The sequence below is a fragment of the Geotrypetes seraphini genome, chromosome 4 (assembly GCF_902459505.1).
Source record: "Geotrypetes seraphini chromosome 4, aGeoSer1.1, whole genome shotgun sequence".
Lineage (NCBI taxonomy): Eukaryota > Metazoa > Chordata > Amphibia > Gymnophiona > Dermophiidae > Geotrypetes > Geotrypetes seraphini.
The window spans coordinates 187,496,802-187,511,426 of NC_047087.1; the positions used below are offsets into that span (position 1 = coordinate 187,496,802).

The 14,625-nt window shown below is 40.7% G+C and overlaps 1 protein-coding gene across 3 annotated transcripts in view; it reads left to right on the forward strand.

Annotated features, from left to right (window-relative positions):
• The window catches only part of MICU1 (mitochondrial calcium uptake 1), a 376,908-nt gene that overhangs the window by 219,514 nt on the left and 142,769 nt on the right, over positions 1-14,625 (forward strand). For all 3 annotated transcript variants that reach the window (XM_033940604.1, XM_033940607.1, XM_033940605.1), the window contains exon 6: positions 14,372-14,486. In XM_033940604.1, the coding sequence (XP_033796495.1) occupies positions 14,372-14,486 (115 nt within the window). The remainder of the gene's footprint in view (positions 1-14,371; positions 14,487-14,625) is intronic.

Consider the following 14,625-nt stretch of genomic DNA (forward strand, 5'->3'; position numbering starts at 1 on the left):
ATGCAGGATCGTCGAATCACCAAGGGGTACTACCAAGAGGTTCTGCGTCGCCTTTGTAATGCTGTGAGATGCAAACGGCCAGACCTGTGGGCAGCGGGCAATTGGCAGCTCCATCACGATAACGCACCTGCCCATTTTTCACATTTGATACGGAGTTTTCTGGCCAAACACAACACACCTGTGATTCTTCAGGCTCCCTACTCTCCCAACATGGCTCCGTGTAACTTCTGGCTTTTTCCCAAGCTGAAAATGCCCCTGAAAGGAACCAGATTTCAGTCAAGAGAAGACATCATGCAGAATGCGACGGAACAGTAGCGAGCAATCTCAAAAGAGGTGATCAGCGCTGCTTCTGACAGTAGCAGAACTGTTGGAAGAAGTGTGTGGCAGCCCAAGGGGACTACTTTGAAGTAGATTAGTATAAGATTGTTGTATCTGAATACAAGTAGTTTTTATGAATAAAGGTCTGATACTTTTTGAACAGCCCTCGTATATAGATTGAACACTGTTTACCCCACATGGGCTTAACCATGAAATAGATTATACTGTCTTTTTATGATGTCTTTTTTCTTTTATGTGCTTCATGACTCCTGATTTGGGACCTTCGCCATAATTGTTATGTTTTTAGTTGTTATGTTTTAGTCTTTTTTACGTATTTATACTGTATATTGTAGTGGGGAATAAGGACAGCGGGTAGCTGGACCTTGGTCTTTAATACTGTACCAGATGAGTGGGTTGTGGAATGGCCAGGTATGATTGGAATCTCAAAATAAAAAGTACTTCAATGCAGAACTTTTTCCTTTCTTTTCCCCCATTCAGGGTCATTCAGCAAAATCAAAATCTACTTAGGTGTCTTCTCATTGCACCAACTTAGTTCAAAACCATTAGCTTCAAAAATCAAAACATCAACTTTCTCAGTTTGTCAGTTGTAAGCTGCTTCCCCAAATAGCAGTTCAAACACAGTCCCAACATAAACTTTTTCTTATGGGCTTCGCAAAACTGTAATTGAAAAACAATCCTCCCCCCAAAAAAAAATAAAAAAAGAAAATATTGGGTTCTAAACACTGGCTTCTTGCCAATCTTTGTTCAACAAGCTGTACAGGAGTTCACTGTGGGCTTTCAAACTCATCCTCTTGAGGTTCCAGGCTTGACTCTGCTCTGGACTGATATGAGGCTTTTGAATTTGCATGCTCATTGGGCTGGTTCTTGGTGCCTATTTTTTTTCCCCTTTACTTGATCTCACACCTCACCAAAAAGCCCAAAGCATTTTAAAATAAGAATTCAAACATAATTTGACAGAAGAAGCAACCTCACAACCTTCCCACTATTAATTGGACCACATCAAACAAAGCTCATATAATCAAAAGCCTTCTCATAAAACCATGTTATCAATTTATTTTTAAAACTTAGCGGACATCCCTCACAATGTAAATCTAATGGCAATGAATTCCATAATCTGGGTAGAGCCAGCTTAGACCGATAGCAAATATCCCGTTTTTTATCAACCTTATTGAGTCTTTGGTTGCAATACAGCTTTCTCAAAATGTGGATGATTATACTTACATCCTTCTCAGCTTGGTTTTAGGTGCTTATATGACACAAAGGCTTTACTTATCACTCTAGTGCCAGATGTCAAAGGAGAGTTAAGTTGGGGGCTGTCAAATGGTACTTCTCCAATTTGACATTTCAGCTACTTTTGACATGGTAGATCATGGCTTATTGCTGCTAAAATTCAGTGAGTGTGAAATTTCTGGCATAGACTTGAGCTGATCCAATGATTATTTTTTTTCTTGATAAATAAGACAATATTGTGTAACTAAGAAAGGAATTATGGTTTTTTACTTAGCAATCCCCTTGTGGAGTTTGTCACGGTTCCTACTGTTGCCAGTTTTATTTAATATTTAAATGAGTTCCTTGGGTACTTTATTATTAGAAGAGGGTAAACACCTTTTCTTTCATGCTCCTGATATGTTTGTTTTATTTCCGATCAAACTTATATTAGGAAAAAAATTGCATTAAAATCTACTATAATAAAACGCTAAGCGCGCATGCACACTGTTACCTGTGTGATCCGTGATCCCTGATCTGTAGGTCCTTGACCGGCAGGAATGTGCATGCGTGCATACAACAGTCCCTGCAGGCTTGCCGGCTCCCTTACAATTCACACCCGGCGCAGCTCCCCCCTCACTCACTGAAGATACCGTCTCCAAACCATGCCATCCACAATGCACAAAACAAAAGGATCAGCGAAGAAAACTAAAAGAAAAAAAACAAAACAAATCCAGGTAGGTGAAGGCGGGACGGCGCGGGGAAGCGCTCTCCAGCTGCAACCTCAAAAATCCCTTCATGTCTCTCTAGCGCCCGAGCTTGGAACCAGCTTACGAGGAGGCTGCGATCGGCTGCAGCTGCTCATCCAGCCGCCTAGCTCCTCTTCCCCAGCCCCGGGCAGCAGCCCCCTTCACCCCGTCCTCTCTGCTCCGGTGGCCTGCACGAGTGCTCGAACCGGTGGCACAGCGCGGTTCGATCACAAAACGTTACCCGGTTCTGAGTCTCTAACGGGCTAAAACACTAGTGGTGAATAAGAATATAAGACTTGCCACTGCTGGGTCAGACCAGTGGTCCATCGTGCCCAGCAGTCTGCTCACGCGGTGGCCCCCAGGTCAAAGACCAGTGCTCTAAATAAGTCCAATGCTTGATAGGAAAGAACCAGTTTACAAGAACATTCAGTCAAACCAAACTCACAGGACTCATTAAACACTATGGGGTTCATAATTGAAACGGAAATATGTCTAAAAACCGGCTAAATCGGCACTTGGACGATCAGTAAGACAAGTCGTCCAAGTTCCGATAATCAAACCGGGTTTTAAACATATCTAAAAACAACTTAGGCCTTTTCAGTGATGCTGTACGACCAGAGCTAAAAGGGGCGTTTTAGGAGGAGTGGTGAGAACGGGATATGGGTTGATCTAAACTTAGTTGTACTGCAAGTATAACTGAAAGTTTAACGAGGCTGCCTGGACGGAACTTGTACGTTGTGACTTAGACCATGTAAAACCAGGTCTAAGTGCCAAAAAGGTATCCAAAGTGACAAGATAAGCACTGCAGACGCAAATTACAGACCCCCACACATTGCCCCAGTGATCACTGACTCCCCCCCCCCCCCACACACACACACAACACCATAAAAATCGAAATAAAAACGTACATACCTGCCTCCGGAACATCAGCACCTGGCATAGCAAAGCCTAGCAGAGCAGCACAGAGGTGGCTTAAGTAGTGTGGGGGATGGTCTATTGAATCATAGAGAGGAGGACCCAGGCCCATAAGCCATGCTAACCACTGCATTTATGGTGAAACATGTGCACCCCTAAACCCTACTGTACTGCCATATAGGTGCCACCTGCAGCTGTGAGAATTATTGGGGTGGTAGACAGGTGGGTCTAGTAAGTTTTGGGGGGGGGGCTCAATAGGACCTATAAGGGAGTTATGCGAGATGTTTATGTGGCACCCTTTTTGTGAAGTTCGCAGCAGTGCCCTGTAATGTGCACCACTACTCTGTTGCCATGTCTAGATGTCCAGTCCATTACTTTGCTGGCCCCTCCCACCTCCAAAAGGTCCTTTTCTAGGCGTTTTTGACTTGGATAAATTTTCGGATGAGAATGGGGTATAAAGATAGACGACTTGGCGGTCTGGGTGATCAAACAGCTGGACGTACAGTTAGACAACTCTCGAAACAAAAATATTTTGGACGTATTTTTTGAGAATGGACTTTAGACAGTGCCGACTTTGGGCAACTAGTGACTTAGGGCCAAAATGGACTTAGACGTTTCTTTCGATTACGCCCCTCCACTGTACTTTGTGTGTTTAAATGCTTTGAAAATGAGCCCCTATACCTACTTTTGTTCCTATGGTGCAAAACAAATCCCTACCTGTGAAAACATCTAAAGTTCTAGGACTGCTGCTGGAACTGGATACTTTTTGCTATCCATAGAACTCTAGGGGATAGTCTTCAGCATACTTGACTCTTGTAGTAGGAGAGCTGATATCTGTGTAGATTTACCATTCAATGGATTGATTCTTTTTTACAATTTCCTTCTATTAGAAATGTGCAGTTTAAGTTAGAGTTCTTTTTTGTATCGGGCCACTAATATTTAAAATCGTTTACCCTTGAGCATTAAATAGTCCTATTGTTTCTATCTTCTTAAACAACATATGACTTAAAAAAAATTTAATTTCCATAAATATTTATTTTATTTATTTATAAATTTATATACCGCATAAAAACTATGCAGTTTACAAAATTACATGCATACATATTAAAAATACTAAAAACATGTTTCTACAGAACAAACACAATAAAACATTAACAGTATCATTATTAAAACCTTTTTTCAAATTCATCCAACAAGATGGAAAGACAAAATCCCATAAAAACATTTACAGGATGGTCATTCTTCAGCAGCAAATAGCATTAGCACATGAGGCATTAACAAATAATTGTGTTTTCAACATTTTCTTAAAATTCAGTCTCCCATCACAAAATTGCAGAATACCAGGCAGCGCATTCCAAAGCTTGGCACCTGCTACAGACAGCATTTTTGCCTCAGTCTTAACATGAGAGATTAACATCTTACCCTCCAAATTCAACTTCATACCATTTTCGGATCTCAAACATTTTCTGGGTTGATAGATTTCAAAAAAACTCCTTTAGTGCCCTTGGGGAAACTTGATATGATTTGCTGTATGATTGAGAGAATCTTAAACTGTACTCTCTGCTGCATAGGTAACAGTGCAGTTGTTTCAACACTGGGGTTATATGGTTTTAAAATGTCTAGCCTGTATAACCTAGGCGGTTTACAAGTATTAAACATATATAATATAATCAACATTACATCATTCACATGAAGCTATGTATTGTGTTACTGCTTTGTTCCTCCAAGCTATTAAGCTAAATATATTCTTACACTACTAAACAGAAGTAAAATATGCAGCCCCTTGGACTTTTAGCATAAGTATCAGGTTATAAAATTACCTTCATGAAAACGCATACACATCGATGCCTGCCTTGGAGCATGTGTAAACTTGTGTGAGAGTTCTTGAGCCACTGGGGGGGGCATTGTAGGTGTCTATTTTATAAAGGCACATAGGTATTTATGTTACCTTAATAAGATCTATGGGGCCGATGTTCAGACCACAGGAAGCAGCACATCCGGATAGTCAGTGCCAGCTACAGACATTGATTTTCTGAGTTCAGTTCAGCCACTGAACAATTAGCTGGCCAAGCCAATATTCATTGGCTGGTTAACTAATGCATAGCAGCCAAAGATAGACCTGCTTTTTAGGCAGGTCTGTCTGGCTGCTAGACTTAGCCAGCGACTCGATGAATATTGGCAGTGACTGGCTATGGCACATGACATAGTCACCCAATCCACTGAGTGGGATATTCAGTGGGAGGTAGCTGGCTATCTCCCAGTGAATATCAGCAGTTAGCTGGCTTAGCAGTATTGAGCCGGCCAGGAGCTGTTCCCAGCCAGCTAAATACTGCTGAATAACAGGCAAAATGTGTTTTGGAGATTTTTTTTTTTTTTTAATAGTTATAGGTGTCGTCTTGCTATAAAATTACTCCATTATATACTGTATAATCCATATTGTAGCAAATATAGAGAGATGGTTTTGAGCAACACTGTTTTATGCAGCACTTTGTATATTAAATTTTATTATGTATGCTTTAATATGGATCCCTACTACTACTATTAATTATTTATATGGCGCTACCAGATGTAAGCAGTGCTGTACAGAGTTACAAAGAAGACAATCCCTGCTTGAATGAGCTTATAATACCATACCATACCATATCAACTCTTGTATCCTGCAGATTTCAGCTAGGAATCATTGCGGCTTACACAATATTAGAATTGCTATAGAGACATAGATATTATAAAGAAATTTCATGGAAGGTATCATTTGGAGATTGCATGGGAAAGGGTCAATGCATTGAGGAGAAAAGGTGAGATTTCAGTGCTTTCCTGAATTGGAAGTATGTGGGTGTTTGTCGAAGGTTGTGTTCCAGATTCTGGGCCCCTGAAACTCAGAGATGGTTTCAGAGAGTCTTCCTTCAAATACTGCGTGCAGAAGAGGGTGGTTTGACCTAGAGTTGTGGAAGGATTATGTGATTTGGATGGCGAATGTGAGTCCAGCAGAGTTTTCACCGTAAATGGCCTTACGTACCATAATCTAAACAGACAAGACAAACAAATAGGATGTCATGGATACAGTTAAGGGGAATGGTTAATCGCTGGCTAGGTTGGTGGGCAGTGGGGAATGGGGTTATGGATTAAAGGCTATATCAAAAAGATAGGTTTTCAGCCTGCTTTTAAACAAGGGAAGGGGCTTGGTGGACAATCTCAGGTAGTTTATTCTAGGCATAAGGGGCAGCTAGATGAAAGGAACGAATTCTGGAATTGGCATTGGAGGAGAAGGGAACAGCTAATAACAACTGATCTGAAGTTCTCTGGAAAGTGAATAAGGAGAGAGAAAAAAGAAGATATTGAGGGGCAGCAGAATGAACACACTTTTGTAGGTCAGCAATAGGAGCTTGAACTGTATGTGAAGTGAAGTGATTTAAGGAGAGGGGTGACATGAGCATAGTGAGGTTGATAGAAGATGAGTCATGCAGCAGGGTTTTGCACAGATTGCAGGGAGAGAGGTGGCACTGTGGGAGACCAGTTAGCAGTAGATTGCAGTAATCTAAGCATGAAGTTACAAGAGTGTGGACAAAGGTCCAGGTAGTGTGCTCAGTCAGGAAAGGACAAAGTTTGAAGATGTAGAGATGAAATGACATGCTAGTTTGTTGGATGTGCGTAGAAAATGAGAGGTCGGAATCAAAGATGACTCTCAGGTTGCAAGCAGAAAAGACTGGAATGATGGCAGCAGTGGCATACCAACTGCTTACTCAACCAGTAACCCTAATGAACCATATAGCTTTCATACTCCTTCATTATGCAAGATTGTATTGCTGTTTTTGATTGTAACCTCTTCGCTGACTTTGACTGTAACCTCTTTGCTGATTGTCCAGCGTTTCTTGCTGCAAACCGCCTCGAACCTCTACGGCTTTGGCGGTATATAAGAATAAAATTATTATTATTATTATTATTACCAAAGGGGGAGGGAAGCAGTCTGCTCCAGGTGCAGACCATCAGGGGGTGGTCCCGGGGTCAGCCTCATGGTTCGGGAACTTCATTGCTCTGCTGGCGTCGGCCCTTCCTCTCTGCCAGGTCCTGCCTTCGTGGAAGCAGGAGGAAGGCCCAACACCAGAAGAGCAGCGAGTTAAGACTGCTGACAATGAGAGAACGCTTTGAACAGGCTTCTTACAGCTTGCCGGGACCTTCCCTCTGCTGTGTCACTGATGACGCAGCAGAAAGAAGCCAAAAAATTCTCACAGTGAGTTGGGGTGGGAGGTGGCAGTCAGGTCCAGAGGTGCTGCACAGGAGGATGGGAGGGAGGGAGGGAGGGATGAAAAACTGCATGTGGTGGAGGGGAGGGAGACATGCATGGAGAAGAGAGAGGGAGAAATGTTGGACATAAGGTTGGAGGGCAGGGAGAGAGATGGTTCATGGGGAGAGAGAAAGAAATATTGCACATTATTATGGAGGGAAGGAAGGGAGAGATGCTTCATGGAGGAGAATAGAGAGGTTTGACCCAGGGCACAAGACAGGGAGAGAGAAAGATGATAGACAGTGGGAAAGAGAAATGTTGGCTATGGCAGTGGAAGGGAAGGTACAGATATGAAAGATGGATTGTGAGCACGCAGAAAGAGAAAATGTCAAATGGGCAGGAGACTCGTGAACAAGTTAACAGAAGACAAACAGAAACCAGAGCCTGGGACCAACATAATTTGAATAATAAAATGACCAGACAACAAAAGGTAGAAAAATAATTTTATTCTCTATTTTATGATTACAGTATGTCAGATTTGAAATGTGTATCCTGCCAGAGCTGGCGTTAGACAGCAAGCGTGAACTAGGACCTTAAAGAGAGAGGAAGTCTTTTTTGTTTATTTTGTTTACACCACAGTGCTGGCGTAGGGTTGAAGAGGTTGTAACCCTATGTAATGTTATATTGTAACACTGTGAATGTTAAATTGTAACCCATTCTGAGCTCTCTGGGGAGAACGGGATATAAAAATAGATAAAATTACTAAAAATATTTTTTTAATATAGGGGGCATGTTAAAATAAATGATTGGCCCTGAGTGTCACATACCTTAGGTCCGCCACTGGATGACAGTATTATTTGCAGACAGAGAACGGAGGGAGAGGAGCAGTGTACTTGTGTGCCTAGGGGCCCTCGATGAATTAATCCTGCTCTGAATCCAGGGGTAGGCAATTCTGGTCCTCGAGAGCCAGAGCCAGGTCAGGTTTTCAGGATATCCACAATGAATATGTATGAGATGGATTTTCATGCATTGCCTCCTTGAGATGCAAATCTATCTCATGCATATTTATTGTGGATATCCTGAAAACCTGACCTGGCTCTGGCTCTCAAGGACCGGACTTGCCTACCCTGACCTAGTCAGTATGTGTGTTTGCAGCCATTATCTGTAGACTATAATTTGAAGAGACACATCTTGAGTTTTGCTGGGGCCCACACCTACCTTGCTCCAGCAGTTACCTCCCTTTTGTTTTGTACATCAGTAGTTCCTCAACCAGGTGCTCATGGCCTTATATGAGGGATTTCTTGCATGCCTGCTTTTTGAGCTGCACAGACCAGTGGAGCCAGATTCTATTAACAACACTGTAAGTTAGGTGGTGGTAGACGCTGTACCGCTCCCTAAATTAATTGCTTTAATTGGTGCAGTAATTGACCGCACCGTTAAAAAGCGATTAAGAATTTGTTAAAAGAAATAAAAAAGAATGTGCCAGTAGATGCCTACAAAGATAGGTATCATAATCATGTCTAAGGAGGTGTCTAATGGCGCTTAAGGTCAAAATAGGCGTGGTTAGGGCCAGAGATGACCTTAAGTGCCATTAGACGTGATTCTCAAAAGAACTAGTAAACCCCTGGCCTGCATTGCAGACGCCTAAGTTTTGAGGTGGGTGCTGTTAGCCATGATTCTTTTAACGGCACCTAATCGTGATTGACCTAGCGACTGGTGCCATTTTTGTACAAGGCTGCCAATTTAGGCGCCGTTTACTGAATCTGGATTGTTTATACGAGTGCATGCTCTTGAGTGCCTCACATACAGGGCAATGTAGGTGTCCATGGGGCTGTTTCGATTTTTTTTTTTTTTTAATAACAGAAAAGTTGGGAGCTACAGTGTCTGCTTAGAATTCTTGGGGGTGGTCTTTCCCACAATGCAACAAAGCTTTCATTTTAAAAGTACATGTACTTGCATGCCCATCAAGCAACTTCATGGAGAGCAGTTACTGTATGTTGGAATGCCCATAATTTTTATCGCATGTACTGAATCTCATTGTTCAATGTTGACAACTGCTCTAGAAAGGAAAGCACATGTGTTGTCAACCAGTTTACCACTTTATTCCTGAGAGTTCTATAAGGAATAAGAATTAATAATATATGAAAGTGAAATCTGAAAATGTTACCCAGTGTATGCTGAATAATGTGGCACTGTACTAAATTATCCTTAAGGAATTGTTTTTTCTCTTCTTGAAAAATCTCACTTCACTTGCATTACTATTCTTCTATTAAACATGTATCACAGACGACTTTGTTTACATCTGCAGTCAAGCTATTTATATTTCGATATCAGTTACAATTAAAAAATTTGGATTGATTGTAATGAGTCGTTGAGCCTTATTCAAAAATGACTTTGTCCCATTCTTTACTTATGGAACTAGTCTTTATTGAATAAGATCCACTAGGACAGAGGTCAGCAACCTTTCTAAAGCAAAGAGCCATTTTATCCTAAAATATTGACATAAGATTTACAAAGAGACGCAATGGGTAGAAAAGGGGTTTTGAGATATGATTTTTTAATGTGATTTGGGTATATACGCATTTAACACAAAACAAAACTTCAAGTACTTACAGAAAATAAAGAAAAACAATTTAATAAGACTTTTGATACTGTTTCTTCACAGAGTTGTTTCATGTCCATTTCTCTCTCTCCCCCCATGCACCATCTCTCCTTCCCTTCCACCCTTATGTCCATTTCTCCCCCTCTCACCACTCTCATCCCTCCTGCAACATATTTCCTACCCCCAACCCTACTCACAAATATTATGCTGTTCTCTTGCTTCGGCAGATAAGCAGCAATTTCTACAGCTGCCTTTGGCGAACCTAGAAGCCTCTCCGTCACATCATACCCAAGCAGAAACAGGAAGTTCTGACATGGCAGAGGAGAGGCTTCCGGGTTAGTAAAAGGCAATTGTAGGAATCGCTGCCGCTAACCCGTTGAAGCAAGAGAAGAGCCGCAGCCACGTGGTTAAAGAGCTGCGGGTTGCCAACCCCTGAACTAAGAGGTAATGTGTATCTAAAGGGCCCAGGGCAATTGTGGGAGGACTATTGTAAGAATTTCAAGAAAAAGAACCTGAAGGATTTGTTTATAATTAAGAAAGGATGCCTTTTACAACTTGGCATGTACACACTGAGTCCATTTTTCTTCTAATAGATGTCATATGACTATTACAGTCCTTGGTAGGAGCTTTGATGCTTTGCCCAGTATAATAGAAACAGCTTTTATTAAGGATAAACTTAAAATAATTTGAACATCTGCTCCAATTTGTTTTTGTAATTTGTTATTTAGTTACAAGAACCAACCAAAATAACTCTACAAATATGAAATGTCAGTAGGAGAAGCATAACTAACATGAAGTCATTGAGGTGCTGCTTAGACATTGAAGAGAAACTTTATGCTAAGATCTTCTTTTGTCCTGTTGTCATTGTTTCACTACATTTCCAAATGTCTCCTGCCTGCTCATGCTGTTTGTTGCTGTCAGTTAACCGATTTTCTTTCCTTTATCTTGTATATGATGGGATCTCCTCTAGACCGAGGTAACCAGTGGGAATGGTGATGTACCAGACCCAGATGTGATGGTGGTAGTGGTTTTTATTTGATGTGCTTTTGTTTTCCTGTTACCGTTCTGGTGTTTTCACTCATGGTGTTCATGCTTAACCAGCTTGCATGATGGACCATTATTTTGCATTCCTGTGACATTTTATTTAATTCTGTGTTTCATGATTTCCTTCCCTCTCCTCCAATGTGGAATGTCTTCTTTCAAAACGATTTTCAGAAGGTTTGGGAGAGTGGAGTGAGTTGTTTCTGATCTTATCCTTATTTTAAAGCATTTTTTCAGTCTTTAAAGCTTTAAAGGGACCAGAGTCCTGTCAGGACTTCAATTTCCAGTATGTCTTGAAAGACCAATCCTGATCTGATTAAATCACACGAACGACCCAAATTCCCAAGCTTTAAAACACAATGATCAATTCAGATGTCAATATGCACACATGGTGTGCTTTTAATGAAATGCAAAAGAGGATTGGTAGAGTCCTATATGGAACTCTCAGAGGAATTCACCAATGTAAAAATAAGACAATAGTAATAATAATAATAGACAATAAATAATAAATGAGACACCTCAGTACAGGCTAGAATTGAACGTGGGTAACCATCATAGCCCCAGGCAGAAACTCATAGATGACAGGCACCAAGTTTGAGTAAAACCTAAATAAGTTCTGCCCCGTCCATCATATGGTCTCGATGGTAATCATAAAATTTAAGAAAACATTGGTGAAAAACTTTGAGAGTAACATAGAGGAGCAATAAAACGGCTGAAAAAGCCCGTTCTTGCTCATAAATATCAAAGTGCAAGTGCACAGAAACATGTGGAGTAGCAGAATCTGTTACAATATTATAAACATGCAAAGCTGAGGGCCCTTGAAACATATGCAGCATTATTCACTGAACCAGTCATAAGAGGGGCCACTATTTTAATCTTTGGTTCAAAAATCTTCTGTGAATGTTTGTCTATTGGAAATATTTGGGGGGGGGGGTTTCTCTTTAAGCTTATTCACAGCCATACAAATCAAGCAAAATGCCAAATAAAAACTGTAGAACTGTACCATGCGAAAAGGAAATCTTCTTCCCTGATAGCATATTCCCAACTATTGGGGATATAAAATAGTACCAAATGGTTACACGGTAAGTAAAGTCTTACTATGCAGTCTTCTAGCCATTTAATGTCCTTGGTGCTACTGTAGAAGCTAGGGACAGGCTTAATTGATTTCTGAGTTTCTCTTTTCCAGCATGCTGCACAAGTTCCATGTTGGGCCAGCCCAGGGAGCGTACAGGAAAATCCATAAAGGAGATGGGTAGGATATGCAGTTGGCATTCCAGTAGCTACCGCATGAATGGTTTGCCATGTAAACTTTCAGTCTCTTTAAGTTTTACACTGTTTAAACCAGGGGTGTCCAACCTGCGGCCCGAGGGACGCATGCAGCCCTGTGAAGTATTTTGTGCGGCCCCGGTCAAGGGCGATGCAGTGTTTTCCTCTGCTGCCCCCGGGTGTTTACCATCTTGCCGGCTCCCTCCTCTGTCCTTGCGTTTGCACATTTGTATGGCCCCAGAAAATTTTTTTTTGGCCAGTGCGGCCCAGGGAAGCCAAAAGGTTGGACACCCCTGGTTTAAACTGTATCCTCGCTCCAGACACAGCTGTGTTTCAGCAGAGCAAATGAAACCATGATAAAGTTATACAGTACCTATCAGAAAAAGTCCCTTCATCATTGACAAATATACAGTTTTTCTATATTCAAGCTAGATTGTAATGCTGGCATCTGATCAAATCAGGCAGTCCCACTCAGTTTCCAATTTAAAAAAAATTGATTGGACTTTTGGGTACTTAATACTGTGCGCTGCAAGTCTAAAAAAGATAGTTGATGTAAAATATTACATGCTATCAATGGATCTTTATTTTTGCTCATGTGAATTTTACAGACTTTGGTTTTGTTTGGCATTTTACCTGGTTTATATGATAGCAACTAAATTTATAAAGCAAGAGGAAAAATCTTTGTTTTTTTTATAAAAGACTTTTGTGACAATGGTTATAATATGACCATTTTATGATTGGTTCAGTGAATAAAGTGGCATATACTGTGGGTGCCCTGAACCTTATTTGCTTATAGTATTTATTATTATATATTCTACACTTCATATTTTTCAGCATGTCTGATATGATTAACACTATACCACATGCATGTATTAACCTTAGAAATAACTAGGCATTGAACTTGGATAACCATATTTCTTTATTGATGAGAAAATTAATATTACATGTAGAATAATGGGCAAATCAAGAACATGCTTAGATACAGCCTTGGGGCAAATAAATAGCCCAGCAGACGCTATTCCCCGTAATTAATTAGTGTGTCAGCATACAGTATATAGCTTAGCTCCTATTATAAACTTTAGGATATGCTGTTACTGTGGAATAAAATCAGTAGGTGTATTAATTCTTCAAAATCCATGCATTATGGTTTGCCAGTTGAAGATAGAAGGGAAAACCTTTAGTTTGAACTAGCATATAAAAGTTTACTTTGGATTTGCTACTTCTCTTGCAATGCCTTTCTTCTCAGACATTTAGGGAGGAAGTTACCCATCAACAAATAATAAAATACAAAATAAAAGCCACAAATGAACTGCCATTTTGTCAAGCTGACTTCCCCACACAGAGATCCAAGCCATTCTGTAGTACATATCCAAATGAATATGTTATGACCCGTGTTACCAGAGACGTCTTCTGGAACAAGATGGCAAATATGTTATGACCAGTGCTACCAGAGACGTCTTCTGGAACAAGATGGCAAAACGCCCTTCTGAATTTAGCTGAGCAATCACTGAAAATAATGTATGATAGAGACTGCTGTCGCAAGGCTTTATCTCCTTTCTCAATGTGAAAATGAACCACAAAGGTAGGGAGTGATAGCAAGGAACAGCAGTCCATTCTAAACCCAAGGTGCAGAGGCAGATTAAGATGGATTTCTCGCCCTCAGTGTGACTCTTATCCTATTGAATTAAAAAAGCACAGACTACATTGGTGCTACTGGTGAATTTAGAAGTGAAGCTAAGAGGCTTTGTGCTATTGCCACATGCTCTCTATTTCTAATATACTCTTCCTCCGGCTGGGATTAGTTCTGTGAGCAGGATTACTGTCCTATTCATGTCACTCTTGATCTGAAACCAGCATGGTCCGCAGTAAGATTTGAAGACTGGAAAATTGGTATTGGAAATTTGTTCCCAAACAAAAACTTTACTCCAACCATAATGAAATGATGATCCTGCAACTCTGATCAGTGTAATTGGTTTTTATTTGGTGGTTTATATTGGTTTTCTTTTTGTTGTTCCTTTGGTAAATTAACAGAAGCTGTCCCAGGAGAGAGAGAAGTTTGCAGATGAGGGCAGCATCTTCTACACTCTGGGGGAATGTGGATTGATCTCCTTCTCGGACTACATTTTCCTCACCACTGTCCTTTCCAGTAAGTATTAAGTAAGGGCTGCTTCCATGCTTAATTTGGGTAAATCATGAATTTATGAAGGTTTTTAATCTATACTACATCCACACCATATCAGAGGTAGTATATTATAGTCTTGTAATCTTATAGGACTTCTGCAGTA